The 20,792-nt window shown below is 46.8% G+C and overlaps 1 protein-coding gene across 1 annotated transcript in view; it reads right to left on the reverse strand.

Moving 5' to 3' along the window:
• The window catches only part of HMCN1 (hemicentin 1), a 1,093,576-nt gene that overhangs the window by 461,697 nt on the left and 611,087 nt on the right, over nucleotides 1-20,792 (reverse strand). Inside the window, exons 38-39 of the mRNA XM_069232006.1 lie at nucleotides 17,001-17,177; nucleotides 13,890-14,041 (exon numbers count right to left, since the gene is read on the reverse strand). Of these exons, the coding sequence (XP_069088107.1) occupies nucleotides 13,890-14,041; nucleotides 17,001-17,177 (329 nt within the window). The remainder of the gene's footprint in view (nucleotides 1-13,889; nucleotides 14,042-17,000; nucleotides 17,178-20,792) is intronic.

Consider the following 20,792-nt stretch of genomic DNA (forward strand, 5'->3'; position numbering starts at 1 on the left):
AGACACCACACGGAAAGAGATCTGCTGGAGGGTTCCAGAGATATAGAATTTATATGGTATAGAAAATCAAAACATTTCACCCAACCATGAACAAGCATTGGCAAACTCATTATATTTGACAGAATGTTTTTGAGCTAAAGCTTTGTCTAGTTGTATTGCAGTGTCCGTTAGAATTACTTTGGGTGACCAACTCTCTCAGGGAGCCAGTCAGGCGACTGCCAAGGTCCTCAGAAACAGTTACCTCACTAGATAAAGCAGTCTTCAAACCATTCCAGGCATGTTTATCCTTTCCTATGGAAGTGGTCCGGATGCAATAGATATAGGATGCTGAAGATGCTCAAGGATGTTGTGACTTCAATGCAGTCTTCCTGTAACTACTCCGCAGTCCATGAAGGGGATGAGGCAGACCTGTTCAGAGGGTTGATGTCCCTCAAAAGTCCTTTCGGTCCTGGCAGAGGTCCTGTTGACACTAGGCTACCAGCTACCCAGTATTGCGGTCACAGCTAAATCCTTCTCTGGGTGATAACTAATCTTCTGGGTGACCAAGCTCTGTCAACATACCCTGGTTCCACGAACTCGGGTGGAACTTTGAGCGATGGGTCCTGGTCTCTGATGCTGCATGGTGGTAGTTGGCGGTTATGTTTAGATTCTGGGCTACTAACTCGCACCAGCGGGCTTCTCAGCTGTTGTGGTCCTGTGTTGCAAACAGGAGGTCAGCCAACTGACTTTTGGAGTATCTTTGCTTTGGCTGGGCTCTGGAAACGACTCCTCCACAAGCAGGACACAGCAGACAGTCCCTTCTTTTTCACTAGCCATGAGGTTCAGCAGGTGCAATCCATGCTGGTGCAGATTCACAGTGCAGCAGGGCAGTCCTTCCTCTAGTCCAGTTCAGATGTGAGTTCTGGGTGCCAGGGATGCCCTTTTTATGCTCAGAAAGTGCCCTCAAGGTAGACGTTGTCAACAACCTATGGGCTACTAGGTTCCCTCGCTCCTGATGACCACTTCCTAGGGGGTGTGCCATCTGGCCATCCCTGGATGAACCATTCTGCCCACTCCCAACATAGCAGAACCCCTCTCTCAATGTCAAGAGCTCTTTAGCCGAACCCAGCGGTGTGGCCCAATGGGACTACATGCCCTGAGAAACCGGGTTGGCAGCTGTTCTCCCCTTCTTTGTCCCTAGTGCCAGCCTGTCTATCTAGACAATGGAGCAGCTCTTCTCCCAAGTGTTCCTCATTTGCCCTTCGAAGGTGGCTTCTCTTTTGAAGTTTGCCTTTTGGGGAAAAACCTGTGTGTATTCCTGCAGGAGCGAGATAACACATCTCAATAGTGCAGGCTTCTATTATCTACTTTTCTGTTGTAAGCGCGTCTCTCCTAGAGGGCAGAAAGCTGTCTGCATGAGAGAACCGTTGCTCAACAGTAAATGGGCAGTGGAAACTTTGTCCGACTAAAGTGGCAACTTCTAAAGTTTCACTTTGCCCAACAGTGAGATTAAAATCAAATTAACCATTAAATCAGATTTAATGCACTGATTCTTTTGATACCTTATAGTACCAACTTTTTAAATCCCATTCAGGATTTAACAGGGCTGAAATGTCATCCTGTAACTATGTACTTGCCAATGGGGCTACTAGTTGCTGGGACTTCAGACACCTCACATTTGGCATACTTGTGCCCCCATATAAGTCTCTAGTATATGGTACCCAGGGCACTGGGGCACCAGGAGTTCCCTATGGACTGCAACATGTATTATGCCACCCATGGGAGCCCATGTAAAATGTGTTTGCAGGCCTGCCATTGCCGCCTGTGTAAAAAGGTGCATGCACCCTTTCACTTCAGGTCACTGCACAAGGTCATCCAAGTCACCCCTATGGTAGGCCCTCCTAGCCCAGAGGGCATGGTCTTGAACCTTTGTGTGAGGGCACCCCTGCATGAGCAGAGGGGACCCCTTGAACTCCAACTCCATTTTCCAGGACTTTGTGAGTGTGGGGACACCATTTTACACATGTACTGGACATAGGTCACTATCTATGTCTAGCTACATAATGGTAACTCCGAACCTGGGCATGTTTGGTATCAAAAATGTCGAAATCATACCTCAATTTTGTTGTCAGTATTGGTTGTATGATTCCATGCACTGTGGCAGTGCCTTAGATGACCGCCAGAATTGCTCACACGCTGCTCCCACCCCTCAGATGGGTTTCTGTCCGCCTCCTGCTTGACCAGCTCAAGCCCAGGAAGGCAGAACAAAGGATTCCCCTTGGGAAAGGGGATAACACCTTCTCCTTTTGGAAATAGGTGTTACATGGCTTGGGAGGGGTAGTCTCCCCAAGCCACTGGTATGCTTTGAAGGGCACATTTGGTGCTCTCATTGCAGAAACCAGTATGCACAGGTTCAGGGACCTCCAGTCTCTGCTCTGGTGCGAAATTGGACAATGGAAAGGGGAGTAACTACTCCCCTGTCCATCACTACCCCAGGAGTGGGGCCCAAGGCTCCTCCAGGTGGCCACTTGACTCTGTCATCTTGAATCCAAGGTGGACAGAGGCTCTTGGAAGCATCTGAGTGGCCAAGTCAGCCAGGTGATGTCACAGCCCCCTCGTGATAGGTGGGTACCTTGCTAGGTGCCCAATCCCCCTTCCAGGGCCATTTAGGGTCTGTTTCTTGGGTGGGTCCTCAGATTCGATGTGCAAGACTCCAACAGGACTCGGCTGCAATGTTTACTTCAACGTCTGGCCACTGTAAACGCAACTGGACTCCACAGAAGCCTACAATCTGCAGCTACAGCAATGACTCTGCTCTGCAACATTTCCCCGGCTGTGCATCCTCTGAAGGTAGCACATTTACAGTCTGCACCAAGAAGCAAGGAGGAATCTCCCTTGGAGTGAAGGAGCTACTCCCCTGCATCTGCAGGCACCAACAGCAATGACGACCGGCTGCTTGGATCTCCTCTCTTTCTGAGCTCGTGGATCCTGCATCCCAAGAGGTAGGCTGGAGTGGTCCCCTTGGTCCTCTCTGCCAGCTGTCCAACTTTGGAGACGGTAAGTCCATGCCTCTCCACGCAGGGCAGTGCCTACCGCCCATGCACCATGTCTCTTGCAGCTACCAAGGTTTGTTAGCATATCTTCCAAGGGATCTTCAGCCTCCCGGTAGCCCCAGCCCGCAGCACTCTTTCCTATGAAGCATAGCCCTCTGCGTGCTTCTACTGTGAAATGGGCTGCTTTCTAGGTGTGCTGCATAGGCCTCACCACAACTCCAGTGCTAGCTGCCTGTGGGTCACCAGTGGGGGCTGCCTCCTCTTCTTTTGACTCTCCCAGTTGCTGAGGATCACCCGGGAGTCCCTTCCATAGGTTGAGTCCTCCTGGATCTTGCTGGTCCCCGGCAGCTCCACTTTCCTTCATTTGCGACATTTGCCTTTGCCAAGGCTCATTGGTGGATTTTCCACACCACAGACTGATTGTAATTCTTCATCCAGCGTGGGACGTCGACTGCATCACTCAGGAACTCTTCAGTTGCTCCATGGCTGCAATACTGACCGTCTTTGTCTCACCTTCGACCAGATCCTGCATCGACAGATGGGTGGGTAATGGCTCCTGCCACCACCGGACACTCCAACTTGAACTGGACTTGGTCCCCTTCTTTTCCAGGTCTTCCTCTTCCAGGATCCACCTTTGGTTTCTTGCCGTCTTGTCTGGGTCTTGCAATATCCTTCTCTGAAGTCTTTCTGGTGGGTTTTGGGAGAACCAGTTACTTACCTCTTTTCTCCTGGTCACTGGGAGGCACTCTGGTACTTACCTCATGGGTTTCCTAGTTCCTCCAGCTCACTTCTACGATTCCACTTCCTTGGGTGGGGGCCCGACTACCGTATTCCACTTTCTTAGTATATGGTTTGGCTTCCTCAGGCCTTCAGTATTGTCTATTGCTTTCACTGTTTTCTATTGCTTTTTATGCTAATTCCTGACTGCTACTATACATATATTAGTGTGTTTTATTGACCTCCAGTTGGGGTATTGCCTATATAGTATTTTGGTATTTGTGTAAGTAACTGCTGTGTGACTACAGTGGTATTGCATAAGCTTTGCATGTCTTCTAGGTACGTCTTGGCTGCTCATCCACAGCTAGCTCTAGGGAGCCTGGCTTCCTAGACATTGACTACACCTCACTAATAGGGGATACCTGGACCTGGTATAAGGTGATAATACCTTAGATACTCACCACATACCAGGCCAGCTTCGTACAGCGATGTTTTACCTTGTTGTACTTGTGGTGGCACAACCAGTGCTGCAGTCCACAAGAGACACCACAACATAAAGGTCCTAGGTACCCCTGGTGCAATATACTTAGGACTTACAACTAAGTTCAGCTATGCCAATTGGGGATAAGCTAAATAAACATACACCATTTTAAGGGTTAGAGCACATGTACTGAGTCCTATTTAGTAGGGCTCAAGGCATTTCATGGCCATTTCACCAGTTCCTAGTAGTCAAGATATGGCAAAAAGTGGGGACAAACCTGCAAAAAACCTGTTTCCTTACAAACCCCATAATCACAATATCCCACACCTATATCAGATGCAACATTACCAGGAGGAGTCATTTTGAATAAAGCTGGCCAACTGGCCTTGGCAAGAGGTCACCACAATAAAATATAAAGCAAGCCTTTTGGCTAAGTCAGGGGTCACTACATTAAAATATAGGGCAAGAATTTTGGTTTTGTCAAGGGTTTACCACAGGACTACATAACCATAGTAAGCACAGGTTAAGAACATTGCCATTGGGGGCGTGGCCAAGATGGCAGCTAGTGCGGACGCTTTCTGAGATGGCCCGAACTCTAATCCTCTCATTTACCCCTTCTGCATGTCCCCGGTGCCTTCCCCTAGCTAAGTGGGGCCCCAAGACACTGAGGAGTCGATTGCTTACCCGGCTGATCCCGGCTGGACGCCGTGAACCGCCGGGAGCAGCGCAGGGCGACCGAGGCCTTGGGTGAGGAGCGACGGAAGTGAAAGGCGGAGCAGCCCCTCTCTCCACCAATGGCGCAGCACGATGGGGCTTCACGAGTGCCGCTGAATAAAGGAGACAAGCCGCCCACCGAGGTTCAACACAGGTGCTGGGAGGGGCCGCCAGCAGAGGGACCCCCCCCGAAGAGAGGACCTGGCTCGGCGGCATTGATGGATTGGGCCGGGGGAGCGCGTCCGCCACCGCGGCCTATGCGGAACGAGGCCCGGTCGCAAATAAAGACTACACCTAGGGACACACCTGGCCCGCCCTGGCCCCCGATGAGGAGATCTAGAGGCGCGGAGCCGCCTCTGAGGACAGACCGCGAGCGACATAGTTCGGTGGCCTAGAGGGTGCGGGCGGCTGCGCATCGGGGCTGGAGATCTGCGGCAGCAACATAGTGGAACGAGCCCAAAGAGCAATGGCACGGCGAGCTGAGACACAACGTTGACTCAAGAAAGGCCGCCTGAAATAGGGCAAACCAAGGTGAGGCACACACATCGGCAAGTGGACTGCACCTAAGACCGCCGCGACAACAGAGCTCGCTGTGCTCGACGGCAGAGCAGGTGAGCACGCTGGCGAAGATCCCAGTCGGTGGGGCCCAGAAAACAGGCCCATGGCCCCCTCTAGCTGAATCGAGAGGGTATGTGAACACTAGCACAGACACTCCCTGAAGAGCAGAGCGTCCAGACCAAGTTCTGAGCTGCCCAACAGGGTGCCGGATTGCCCTCCTGACAATCACGGCCCCCATCTGACTGCCACATATGCTTAGACCGCTGGTTCATCACCCTAGACCACCACGCTCCGTCCTAGGGCTCCAATTGAGGATCCATCGTGACCCGGCCCCAGGACAGCGGCCACGTGCCCCCTGATTGAAAATAACAGTGTCTCATCTTGGGTGGCAGGGGATGCGCTAAGTCGATAATGCGACATCAAGCTACTACACCCAACCTAACCAGATGGATGCAGCCAGGGGCCCGACACCGGTGCACAGGATCTCAGTGGCAACCTCCTCTTTCTAGCATCTGCGCTGTGCTCGGAGACGCACTCTGCCAGCAGGGTCTCTCTAGCCCTGAGCCTGGGCTGGCACCCAACTTGACTGCTCCAGAAGCTTGGAGGGGCTGGAGCCCTTACTAATGCCACAAGCGACCTCATCAATCATGGTCAGGCAAAAACCACCCAGGCCACAACTATTGGCTGATATGGAGGAGCTGAACCCTGTTGGCCCAGCTGGGACCCAAGCTGCAGCACTGCAATAAATGAACCTGACACTGCAAGCGCACTCAGCACAATTCGATCAGCTGTTTCAAGCAGTGCTAGACACGAAAACTGCACTAGAAGGGAAAATAGACTGTAGTAATTGAAGTAAACCTACCTAGGGCGGACCACCGCAAATTAGCAGACAGAGTCAATGACAACGAACGAACGATCGCAGTTACTTAACCAGAAATCAAAGGTTTGCGCAACCAGGTACAGCGTATGGAAACAGAGGTCAGCCTACTCCAGAAGAGAGCAAAAGACGCGGAGGGACGCTCGAGGAGAAACAACGTCAGATTCGTAGGATTGCCGGAGCGAGCAGAGTCACCTACACTGAACAATTCTTGGAAAAGTGGCTTCTGGACAAAGTCATGATGAACGCGACATCACCAATGTTCGCAGTGGAGCATGCACACCGTATTCCGAGCAGTCCACCACGGTTGGGTGCCCCCCTTGACCCTTGATAGCGTGCCTACTAAACTTTCAGGACAGAGACTTGATCCTACAAAGATTCAGGACCCAGGGCCCATAGTGATGGACAATGATTTGATAACGGTGTACCCAGACTATACCGTGGAAGTACAACGTAAGAGAGCGTCCTTCACAAGAGTAAAACAGTTACTGCGTGACAATAATCTCTCCTACTCCCTGCTGTTCCCTGCACACCTCTGGGTAATAGATGGGGAGAAGAACCATGTTTTCCCGTCCCCCGAAGACGCCTGGACATGGCTGCACGCCAAGGGCATGGCCCAGCTCAAGCAAGATGACATCAATCGGAGTACATGGCTCACTCCCCAACCCCGAAGACGGAAGAAATCAAAGTCGGGGACACGCCCATCCAAAGCACAAGTAGCAGAAAGCCAGGAGCGGGCCCTGAGGGAGGCCAATCTGTTTACATCGCTGCAGCATCAGACGTACCGGGACCCAGATAAGGCAAGCTTGGATCTTTCAGTGGATCCATCTAGTGGCTCTTCCTCTCCTTCGGCGCTTGGCCTGGAACTTACACCACGCACAGCAGATGACCTTTAGATCTCATACGGCAATGACAGAATATGGCACTGAGACCCATCAGATGCTCTGGAAGGACGGCTAGACGCCATGTAGCCCTGGCGCTCCTTCTCACACAGGTATAGAGACATTAAGAACGGAAGAGGGGATGGGCACACGGAACATGACTGGGGGGGGACAAATATCTGGCTGGGACCGCCAAGGAGGGACACATCGAAACGGACCTCACGCCTCCCACACCCCAAGAGGACATCTGAAGGACCTTGCCATGATAGTTTACGCACTGGGCACCGGTTGTGCCTTAATGTTATCAGTTGGCTTCACCTACGAAGTCTCTTTTCAGTTCCTTTCCATTCTCTCTCTCTATTCTTTCTTCTTTACGCTATGTAGTGTTATTCCAGGTTGGGAGACAAGGGCAGGACGGAAGTGGGGTAAATGGTTACACTTGTCCCAAGATCCCCTTCCTGGCTGGGTACCGGGACCCACATTACCTCTAACACATGTGAATATGTCCACTTATAACATAATGACTTGGAACGTGCGAGGCATGGCTAGACCTATTAAACGCTGCAGAATTTACACATATCTCACAAGGTATAAAATCCACATTGCTATACTACAAGAAACACACTTAACAACAGAGGAACTACGCACCCCATAGAATAAATGGCTGGGCCTAGCTTACGGCACCTCTTTCTCTGCATATGCCAAGGGAGTACTAATATGGATAGCCCCAGAAGTACCCTATACCGTAGACCACCACAAAATAGATACAGAAGGCCAGTATGTACAACTAGAGGGTTCCTTAGATGGCACACCGCTCACTATCATTGGCGTGTATGCTCCCAATACAAAACAGGGAGAATTTCTCCTGTCTCTCACTCCTCAATTATTTCACGACCCCACCTTGCAATACATATGGGGTGGAGACTGGAATTGCATACCAGATATCATTAAAGATAGGTCAGACCCCCCTTTGGAAGGAGCTCCCTGTAGGAAGACTTCCCAGGTGTTTCAGGCCGGGATCTCAGAACGGGCGCTGGTGGATGTGTGGGGCACACTGTATCCCCTAGATAAGGAATACTCCTTCTTTTACCCGGTCCACCGCCTTCATCCTCGCATAGACCTGCTGCTTTGCTCGATTGTGCTGGTTAGAAATTTCACAGGAACCTCCTATCATGCTAAAACAATGTCAGACCACTGTCCGCTGTTAGGTACCGTTCGTTGGGGCAAAACGAGGACGCACATACCCACCTGGCAGCTACAGCCAAGCTTGCTGTTAGACCCACCATTCCGTCACGAGTTATCAGAGCACATCTCTATGTACTTTAAGCTCAATCATGGTACAGCGTCGTCACGCGCCATGGAGTGGGATGCCCACAAGGTGGTAGCGAGAGGTCTGTGCATGTCAGCGACGGGAGGGACACAGCGCGTATTATCAGATGAATTGAGGAGGGCAGAGACTGAGCTTCGAGAAGCAGAGAAGGGTGCGGCGTTAGGTGCTGTGGCCCTGGAGGACCTTTGGTTGCTCCGGACACAGGTAGACGAGGTCGACAGGCGTCTACTCAAATATGACTATCGCCATTACGTAACTAGAGCACACTCAGAGGGAGACAGCTCGGGTAGAATGCTGGCCTGGCTGGTACGAGGGGAACAACAACATAGACCAATAGGCGCAATAACATCAGGCTCGGGAGTAGTGATTCATACCCAGTTGGGAATAAATAAGGCTTTCCAACTATACTACAGCACCCTATCGCAGTGCAGCCTCCCCATCCGCACAACAATTGGTGGAACTCTTCGTAGCACTTCCTTTGACTCGCTTATCCGTGACACAGCAAGGTGAATTAGACATACCCATCGATGCAACAGAGGTTCAATTAGCGTTACAACAATTGGCGAGTAATAAGGCGCCAGGCAGCGATGGCCGTCTGGCAGAATATTACCGAGTGTGCGCGGGACAACTAATCCAACCATATATCAAGATGGTACATGACACGCTTGAGAATGGCAGATTATCAAGGTCACAACGAGAAGCAGTAATTGTAGTACTACTGAAACCGGGACGTGACCCATTGGATGTCCGTTCAGACAGGCCCCTCTCTCTCCTGAACCTGGATTGCAAACTGATAGGCAAGATCCTAGCGAACCGCCTACCCCCACTGATGCCACACTTGGACCACGAGGACCAATCGGGCTTTATTCCGGGGCGCAACAAGTTTATGAACATCAGATGTTTACTGCAAACCAGAAGTGAAACACCCAAGTCTAACCACGACCGGGTAGCTGTCTCCCTAGACGTTGAGAAAGCGTTCGATACATTGGGTTGGCCTTTCCTGCTGGGGACGTTGTCCCGGCTGGGAGTCGGGAGTGTTTTCCTGAAGTTGATAGAAATACTGTACGCAGACCCCGTCGCTCGTGTTAAAACAAGCTGAGTAATTTTGGACGAGTTCCCGATAGGCAGAGGTACGAGGCAGGGATGTCCATTGTCCCCACTCTTATTTGCTTTGGCAATGGAACCACTTGCCGCGCAATTCAGGATGTGGGCGCTGGAATGGGGCATAACTCATGGGGACGACTACCAGATCATCTCCTTATATGCAGGCGATGCGCTGATATACTTGCTCGACTACACAGCCTCGCTCCCGGGCATGCTACAACTATTGGATCAATTCGGCGATATATCAGGCCTGTGGGTTAATTGGTCCAAATCCTGCCTGTTCCCGTTATCGGCGACACCGTTGGAAATGCGATTCAGCACTCTGACATACGCACTACCATGGGCGTATACAACCTTTAAATATCTAGGCATACATATATACCACAATGCTGCCGACCTGAGGGAGGGCAACCTGGGACGCGCGCTCCGCTCCATCAAGGATCTCTGCCTTTCTGGGGATCACTCCCGCTCTCGCTCACAGGTACAGTAGCAATCGCCAAAATGATAATCCTACCGTGCATGCTCTATCATTTGGCAGCTTTACCGCTACTGATACCTCGTGATTTTTTCGCATCATTGAATAGCCTCACGATGTACTTAATATGGGGCAAAGGTCTCCGGCGAGTAGCCTTGACTGCCACGCAACCGGCATTAGAACTAGGAGGGCTTGGAACACCACACTATGAATTGTTTTATGTCGCCGGCGAGTAGCCTTGCCTGCCACGCAGCTCCCATTAGAACTAGGAGGGCTGGGCACAGCACACTATGAATTGTATTATGCTTCAGCGCAAAAACAGTGGGCTTGGCGCTGCTTGCAAGACCCCCCGAACTCAGAGGCAAAATTAGTGCACGCCGCCTCGGACGCACGAGCATATTGCAATGGTTGCTGGATAGCTGTAGCCCGGCCGCTCAGAACAATACTCTGATGCAGATAGCTCACTTGTGGCGCTATATACTAGACGGGAACCGCATTCCTCCATACTCACCCAGAATAGCTCTACTATCTGTCCCAGGGATCTCTAAGCTGACTAGGCAGCACAAATTGCAACAGAGGCCCGAGAGAGGTGTACAAACAATTGGAGACATATATTCGGAGGGTCATATGATGCCTTTTTCGGAACTTTTCTCGAGATACGATGTGGACAGGGGATGGTTCCTGACATATTTCGCTCTACAACAATTCATGCGTCGGACTTGGTGATGCAGAGTTCGAGAACCTCCTACATCGCCTGTACTACATGAACTGCTTTCCAACCTAGGAGGGCAATGCAGTATATCACAGCTATATAAAGTTCTACTAGATAACCCGAAGGTTGCTCAGCCCAAGGCGAAGGCAAGGTGGGACGGAGTCCTCTCAGCCCCTCTGGACCAACGAGAATGGGATATGGCACTAGGCTTGGTGCAGTCCGTGTCTCGCAACCCTAGGTTTCGCTTAACCCAGTTCAACTACTTACACCAGACTTATTTATCACCGCACCGGCTACAATCATGTTCCCTCAATCTCACGAGGAGTGCCCAAGATGCGGGGAGGCAGATGCCTGTTTCTACTGCGTGCCTGGCAAGACGTGACTGCTCTGACTGCTGAGCTGGTCGGGCGTCCGCTCTCCCCCACTTCGTGCTTGCTGTGCTGTGCCATGCCCCTCCTTGGGGCACCTGTAGCAGCAAACAACGCAAAGCCGTCCCTAGCAGTGCATTATGGGTGTGCCCTCACTGGAGCAGCGCATATTTAATGAGCAGCTCCTTCCTCTTTACTTATCTTTGTGGGGGCGCTGCTACATATTGCTTTTCCTTTGTCTGTTCTTTAAGCTGAGAGATCAGAAGCAACAAATCTCAGCAGACTAAATGAGCAGAAACCATTTGCATCAAGCCCAATAAAAGGCACACCAGTAACCCATAAGACTGTTACTGTTAGGTGTAATAGTACAACAAGCTAATCAATCCAATGTTTTTCTTTCTTCTTGTGCTCTACTGTATCATCACATTTAGGGCCTCATTACGACCCTGGCGGCCGGCGGTAAGCTGGCGGTAACACCAGCAACAGGCTGGCGGTGTTCTGCCAGCTATTATGACCATGGCGCATTAGCCATGGCCATACCGCCGGCACCACCAACATACCGCCAGGCGTCCGCCTGGCGGTCATAATCCCCAGGGCAGCGGTGCTTGGAGATAATGAGTCCCCAACCGCCAGCCTGTCCACTGCAGTAGACACCGCCATGGAAAGGCTGGCGGTAAGGGGGACCCCAGGCACAGCCTCAACGCGCATTTCACTACCCGAATTTCGGGCAGTGAAATGCGCGACGGGTGCTGCTGCACATCAACATTGCCGCCGGCTCTGTTACGTGCAGGCTGCAATGTTGATGTGACTTTTCTGCTGGGCCAGCTGATGGAAACACTGTTACCGTCCGCTGGCCCAGCAGAAAAGTCATAATAGGGAGCCAGATACACCGCCAGCACTGGTGGTATACTGGCGCTCGCAGCTTCAGCGGTCTTTTTAAAAGACCGCCGAAGTTGTAATGAGGGCCTTAGTTTTTTCTCTCTCTTTCCTGCTGTGCAGCACAGCTTGTGAGCAGAGCTTGTGTACAGGAATTGGGTGGCATAAGCAACGCACAGATGAACTTCCACAAACCTACCAGACACTTCAACTTAGCTAGAATTCTACTGGCACACACCCACTGCATATGAAGAACCAGATATAACAGTTGTGACTTCTACTATCCTGCCGCTAAAGCCTGGAATGGCCTGCTCCTTCACATCAGAGCGGCCTCCTCATTTCTTGAATTCTGCAAGAAACTGAAGACCTGGCATTTTACCCAGGTCCGGCCCTGGATCGATCCATCCAGCTCCTGCTTCAGCACCAGGATACCCTTCCAGTGAGTCATGCTCTATGCAAATACATATAACCTACCCTAACGAACATAACAAATAACAATAACAGAGCAGAACATTAACACCCACTAGACTGTATGAATTTGCAGTTTGTGTCAGGCCAAAACGATTCACCCCGCAAGGGATGATCAAGGGAAATATCCTTTATTTAAGTTCCTTAAAGTTTCCCATTGATAGTTTTACATGGCATTCCTTAATATGCCTTCCATTTCTCATTATTTTATCCCTGTGCAATCTTATTGAAATGTGGACCCTTAATCTGGTAACAGGAACAATTATGTACAGTTATGTATCTATGCATTTTTTCATATTTGTATAGTGTGGATCTACCTGGCTCGAAACAGGAAGCAAGCTCCAGTGGTGATAGCTAAAGGTGGAGGACACAGAGAGCAGAGACAGAGATAGTGAAAGGAGGTGTTAATCTGACGTTGGAGAGCATGTTCCAGATCCTAGAGGCTTATGCTGATACGGGTAATTTCTGGACCTCCATATATTTGATGAAAGCAATCAGCAGATGTTCTGTTCAGTTTCATTCCCTCAGTGATTTTGTGACATGTCATGTTACTTGGCATATACAAAACACATCCAGTTACATACAGACCATTCAATTGTGCCTTGTATAGCTTGATAAGGAATATGCAAATACGAAAATGGGTTAATCCTCAAAGGTAAGACAAAAAGGTGTAAACTCATGCATAAACCTATGCATCCCATAATAAAGATCTAAATATTTGTGGCACTTATATACATTGCTGAATTATGCTAGAAGGTATTTGGGCATGCTTCATATACCTTGTACAGGAGTTCATGCATTGGTTAGGAAATCCGCAATATTTTTTTCCACATTGTCATTTTTTCCTTCATCATAAAGAATTTTCCACACACTGCCTCCCCGAGCTAAATCAACCCTGTGAAACTTTGTGGCACTTTCTCTCCTGGTTTGGACCTTCAGTTCGGATAAGTATGGAAAATGCTTTAGCATATTATTAACAAAGTTGTTGCTCTCCAAGTATTCTGTATAGTATTTATATAGCGCTTACTACCCCTGACGAGGCGTCGAAGTATACGTGCACTGGATGTCTCTGTCCACTCCTTTGACACTGTTCTGGAAATGCTCATTGGTCTAATGTCAGTTTAAACTGATGTGTACCGTTATATGTATAGATCCTACCTACGTGTCTCATGCTTTGTGGTTCATGTATAAGTAAGACATATGCTAATATTTACTTTTTTATATTAACCTATGACCCAGAAACCCGCTATGAGGCAGCCCAAACATTTCTGAGAATGCGTCCTATGGGCACAGTACCTGGACTCCATTAGAAAACCCTGTCACTGGGCGGCCATCTTTCAGCCAAGTCAGGCTGGGGACCGGGATGCCTCGTGCTTCGCAGTCGAGTCTCACCAGATTGTTTACCACAACTGCAACTGTGTCACTGCTGCCAGAAATAGATGGAGGAACTGTTGAAGAAAACACATAAAGTTGATGAATGCGAGTGTGCATAAAACACAGTCTAGCTGCCTCATCTCCATGCCTCACAATTAACGCTCATCTGAAGTTGTCAGTATGAGGACGCCAGAACTAAAGTCTTAATAACAGTGGGAACTCCTCTCATTATCCTTGAAGATGCTTCACGGTTACTGAGACTGGAGATAATCTCTGATAAGACATTGGCGAGGAGAGGGTGGTAGAAACGTCTCATTCTTCTCTGCTGTGCGTACCTATGAAAACCCAGATATCTGCTGGTCATTTCATTTTAAATAATCAGAATCCATCACAAACCTCGAAAGTGCATCAATTTAGTAGAAAAGTTGTCATTGCCCGATCTAGAGCCATCTGCTGTGCAATAATCCCTATTGTACATGTTAGTGCCAGATGACACTGAGCTCATTGGCCCATTTTTGATTATCAATAGAGGATATTGATTGGTGTGACTGAGCATCTATAGCTCTGCTTTAACTGGCAATAAAAAGTTTGACATTACGAAAGCCAAGTCTTGACTGAGATTCCTAAGTATTAGAAGATAACTTATCTTTTCCTTCTCTCTTAACCTCCTATCTAACGGTGTATTTTGTTGTTTTGTCTTCAATAATATAAATCCTATTGTGAGAAGGCATCAATAAAGGAGCTTCTGCTTCTCTCAAAACTCAATTCATAGGTTCTATCAGAATTAAAGTCACAGGGGGTGATTTCAATATTGTTGGAAACATAATCCGTTGCAATGGAGTATCCTTACCACTAATATGACGGTCTGCTTTCTGAATTTAGATGCGGGAGGACCTTTGGTGTAACCATGGCGAAGACTAATCTGTCTCCGTCATGGTTACACCCCTCTGATGGTCCAAGGGAGCAAGGGCCATCAAAGGGTAACTTCTATTTCCGCTCACTTAATTTAGATGGGCGGACACACAGGTCACTTTTCACTGCCAGGAAAACACTGGTGTGAAGGAGCAGTGAAAACTGTCTAATGTTTCCCTCACCCTTGTAGATCACTCCAAGGGTGAGGGGGCACTTTTTTGTTATTTTAAATAAGAAAATCCTGCTTCAGAAAGAAATATAAGCTTGACACACATCTCTGTCATGTTGGAGATGTGCATCAAACTTAAAAAAGCGTTGACAGGAACTGTCAGGAATATTCCCAGCTTGGCATTCATTTCTTAACTTGGTGCGTGATTACTCCATCTGGGCAAGGATGAAATTTACTTTGTTGCCCTCATGGAGTAAACTCCATCTGCCATGACATAAATCACCCTCACGGTCTGGAAACTCTGGGCAACAAAGCAAAATGTGTTTGTAGCTAATCTTGTGCCATGCAGAAGTTGCCATACTGTCTGGCCTCCCAGGGTACTTGTGCTGTGTGAGGATAAGCGCTTCCGAGTGTAAACAGGTTGTCTCTGGGCAACAAAATAGACTATAACCTTCACCCATTACTGAGCTATTGATATTTTTACAGTTTGATTTATTACAATTAGTCCTCCAGCATTGTGCACTATTGACAATGGTTGTGGCAAAAAATCCTGCAAACAATATAGAACATAGGCTTAGAACTACTAAGTCATTTAGCTGTTGTAAAACCTGCAATTCATAAAATCACAGGGTTGGTTAAGCCTAACTGGCTTTTTAGTATGTAATAAACCCATTTTGTGATTTAGGAAGTGGTTAATGAATCACTAAATGGGTCTGCATGGGTCTAAAGAATGCACAACAAATTGCAAACCAGAAGGGCGTGTTTAGAGTGTTCCTTCCAAATTATGATTTCCATTGCAGTGTATCAATGGTTTGAGCCTCGAGATTTGAATGCCAACCATTGAAAATGTACTTACTTCTCAAAGGAAGTGGCAACCCATTGGCAAAGGAAAGAGGTCCCCTTGGGGGCCCTTATCAGTTGTGTATGTGAAAATAAAATTTGTTAGGGAGTAGGCAGTGGCTTCCCAATTCTCAAACTTAAAAAATAAATAAAAAGCAGTCCCTTTTCCTTTAGAAATATTGGTAGCATATAAACAAAGTTTACTTTATTTAAATGTGATCACAGACTTAAGGGGTCATTCTGATTTCGGCGGACAGTTTTCACTGTCCTTCTAAGTCCCGTGGTCAGGTTGCTGCCAGTGTGGCCGCCTTCCCGTGGGCCCCATTAAGAGTTCCCCACTGGGTCTGCGAGCGGAAACGTTGTTTCTGCCCGCTGGCCCAGCAGGGAATGGCCTATAACATTGACGCCCGCTCATAATAGAGCCGGCAGCAATGTTGTACTGGGTAGGGTGCACCAGTACCCGTTGAGATGTTCTTCAAAGCAGACAGTGAACATTGTGACAGGGCTAGCCAGGGGGACCCCTGCACTGTCCATGCCAAGTACATGGGCAGTGCAGGGGCCCCACTGGGGCACCCTGCACCCCTTTTCCACCAGCCTTTAAATGGCTGTGCTACTGTCATGTAACAGCTGGCAGAGAGGGGGGGTCGTAATCCCCAGGGTAGCGCTGCTCTGGTGGATTAGGACCATCAAGACTGCCAGTCCCTCCTGTGGAGGAGAACTGGGAGTCCCACCGGGGCATGACCGCCACGGTCATAATGTGGCAGTCAGGCCACCGCTTTGGCGGTGGTCAGACCACCACTGCGACCCTGTCGGTCTTCGTAATGACCCATTTAGTGTTCCCCAGCAGGACTCCATCCCTGTTATAGCATCTAATTGGAGTAAGTCGCAATTTGTGACCTATATCATTAGTATTCATGAGGTGGGCAAGATTGAAACCCACTCTGAATGGTCATTTTTCATATCGACCTAATAATGCATAGGGCATGCTGCAACATTTCATTGGTTTCCTAAAAAGTTTGTGTGCAATTACTGACCACTTTTTGCAAATTTACTTTTGGTACATCTGGCCCTTAATGTTCAAATACAACCTATGCGTGTTCTTTGCAACTCACCAGAAACCTGAAGGCTGTACAGGAGCTCTGCCTGGCCAGCTACATTGACGGCAGAACATTTGTATATGCCAGCGTCGGTGATCTGAGCATTTTCAATCTGAAGGACCTGGCCTCGGTTCCCCACGGTGACTCCAGCAGTGTTTGTGACTGCACGTTTTTCTTTGAACCATGTGATAGCTAAAATGGGATAGAAGCGTTAATGCATGTATTGACAATGTTGTGTTTGGATTTACCATGTTCTGTGCTGGTGCCTGATATTGAGGCTGGTGAAGATATAAATCCTGAGTCCCTGGATTCAAATTAACTCAGAAGAACAGAGTACATCTAGATATTGAATGTCCTGCATCGTCTCAGGAAGGCCTGCTTATGTCACATTTTCAGAATATCTTCAAAATACATAATTACATACAATGGAACTATTGAAACTCATTTCCTCAATATTTATCCTGAACATCTGGCAAGGGTGAGGCACTGCAGGACACCCCTGCTCCAGCTGCATGGGGCTGAATCGTTTTGTTTCTTTGTTGCAGAATAGTACCTGGTATGAACAATGAACTCTGATGCAAGGAGAGAAGCATACAAACATGTGAAGTAGCCATAAACAGTGTACCCGGTGCAAGGACACCAGAGCCCAGTTGCCCAAGGGGCCCTCTGCTCCTGTGGGCGTGTCCAGCCTTATATATCTTTCGATATTTTATTTATAAGGTGACACATATAGGGTGACCATCTATTACCCTTAGAGGTCGACACAAATCTTTGATATGAATTTTAAGATAAATTAATTAAATGATTATTTGATATAACATGTGAATTACATGTTTTATTGAATGTGGGCCTACATAGAGGCCTAAAGCTAATTCTACGTTTAAAAGCTTGTGCAATGTTTTCTATCTCAGCAGTTTCTAGAAGCTCAATGTTCAATGTTCATTATTCACATAATGCTGACCTCACATGATATTTCAAATGTTTAGTGAAATAGATTTTCAATATCCTTTGTAGCTCGTACACTATGGAAAAGTTATGTTCTTATGCTGTAGCATTTGTTTGTCTTCTTGGGATGAGATAATGTGTACCCAGGAACAATAGTCTTCAGTGCTTATGTATAACCTGCAACAATTGTATTTTACTACAGTAACTGGTGACTGCAGTGAGAGAAGATGGGCCAATCGTGAATGGAGAAAATGAAGAAAAGATACTTCTGAAACATGGAATAAATGTAATTGGTTCTGACCTAAACCACCCCATGGGCTGATCAATAGAAGCTTAGCTAGTTGCTTTCTAGGGATTTAATATAGCAAACCTGAGGTGATGTAAGAGCAGATTTTCCTTTTCTTAGGTAATGAAATAATGTTATCTTTTTCTTAGCTTTTTGTCTATGATTCTGTCAGTTCCGATCCATTAAGGCCAAACTTTACTGAACTGTTCCCTATTATGTCATTGCCCAACTGAAGAAGACCAGAAGATGCTTCAATGATGAAGATATTGCTGCTTTCTGATCCAATTGTGAGAGGCATAACCAAAGGCTCATTTGCCTTTCTTGCAGATTTTTATGTTTTCTCTCTTTAGAAAACCCAACTGCTATTTATGAGTAGCACCATAGTCACATTTTTCCAAAGTAATTTTTGTCTTCTTTTCTTTTTGCATGAAGTCCAAACATGCTTATAGAATTAGAATAATAGTTAAGTATGCCACAATCTAAATTCAACTGTTTCATATAAATTGATTGTAAGCAAAACATCTGTGATAACTAAATGTATTCTGTGTTTATCATTCATCTGTTATTGTTGTTATTCTGTGTGGTAGTTCTTGAATGTTTAATGATATTCTGTGTAGGTTGAGATTCTTTCGAAGATTTGGCCAGCTTGTATTGTTTCTGTATGTTTATAATAACCAAGTGTCTTTTACGCGTTACAATACTTCGGAGTCTTAGAAAACGCAGGGTCCGTATACCAACAACCTCGTGGGCAATGTGTGAGCACAAAGCGCCACACCCAACTTAAGTACAATGACTTCCTTACATACACCCTTTGGAGTGCGCACACTCCCTAACAAAGTATGTTGGAGTACGCAAACTCCCTATTTCTCTCAAACATCACAATTCACCTGCGATTTGCTACAGCACTGCAAGCACAAGCCCTAACCCAAACACAAATCACACTAGGAACACTGGGAACATCTCCCAAGCAAGCATTAGCAAATCTAATTTTCATCCAACCAAACACTGGCAAAACCGAACTTCAATTTTTTAAATTTTCAACAAGCATCTAGTAAAACCAAATCTCCCAATTCTTTCTAAATTACATATAACTAATGAAAACAGGATGTTTCCCTCCTAATGAGACAAAACCATCATTAGCTACCAAAATTGTGGGCGTGTCCAGCCTTCTATTTCTTTTGATATTTTATTTATAAGGTGATATGTATAGGGTAACCATCTATTACCTTTAGAGGTCGACACTAATCTTTGGACTCAGGAGTGTGAAAATGTCCTAATCTACAGCATTAACAATATCAAATCAATAAACATCGATTTCAATTTTGGAGTCAGTAATTTATACGCACCAGGTCCTATGTAGCCATGAATCACCACATCAATTTAAGAAAGTTCAAACATTTATTGCCCTTTAAAACAAAGCTAAGAATACATAAATCAAATGCAAGACCAAGTGATAAAAATACAGAAACAATACAGGCTGACCAAATCTTCGAATGAATCTCAACCTAGACAGAATGTTTATCATTAAACATTCAAGAACCACCATGCTGAATAATAACAATAATATATGAACGATAGACACAGAATACATTTAGATATCGCAGATGTTTTGCTTACAATCAATTTATATGAAACAGATGAATTTAGATTTCGGCATCCTTAACTATTATTCTAACTCGATAAACATGTTTGGACTTCATGCAAAAAGAAAAGAAGACAAAAATTTATTTGGAAAACATCCGAGTATGGCACTACTCAAAAATAGCGGCTGGGTTTTCTAAAGAGAGAAAACATAAAATTCTGCAAGAAAGACAAATGCACATTTGGTTATACCTCTCCTAAATAGATCAGCAAGCATCAATGTCTTCATCAGTGGAGCATTTTCTGGTCTTCTTCTTTTGGGCAATGACCTAATAGGAAACAGTTCAGTAAAGTTTGGCCTTAATGCATCTGAACTGACAGAATCATAGACAAAAAGCTAAGAAAAAGAACACATTATTTCACTAGCTAAGAAAAGGCAAGTCTGCTCTCACATCACCTCAGTTTTGATATATTAAATCCCTAGACAACAAATAGCTAAGCTTCTATTGGTCAGTCCATGGGGTGGTTTAGGTCAGAACCAATTAAATTTATTCCACATTTCAGAAGCATCTTTTCTTCATTTTCTCCACTCACGATTTGCACATCTTCTCTCACTTCAGTCACCAGTTTCCACAGTAAAATACAATTGCTGCAGGTTATACATGAGCACTGAAGACTATTGTTCCTGCTACACATTATCTCATCCCAGGAAGACAAACAAAGGTTACAACAGCAGAACATAACTTTTCCACAGTGTACGAGCTACACAGGATATTGAAAATCTATTTCACTAAACATTTGAAATATCATGTGAGGTCAGCATTATGTGAATAATCAACATTGAGCTTCAAGAAACTGCTGAGATAGAAAACATTTCACAAGCTTTTAAACGTAGAATTAGCTTTAGGCATCTTCATGTAGGCCCACATTTAATAAAGCACGTAATTCACATTTTATATCAAATAATCATTTAATTCCTTTACATTAGTGTTCAG

This window comes from Pleurodeles waltl, chromosome 4_2 (assembly GCF_031143425.1).
Source record: "Pleurodeles waltl isolate 20211129_DDA chromosome 4_2, aPleWal1.hap1.20221129, whole genome shotgun sequence".
Lineage (NCBI taxonomy): Eukaryota > Metazoa > Chordata > Amphibia > Caudata > Salamandridae > Pleurodeles > Pleurodeles waltl.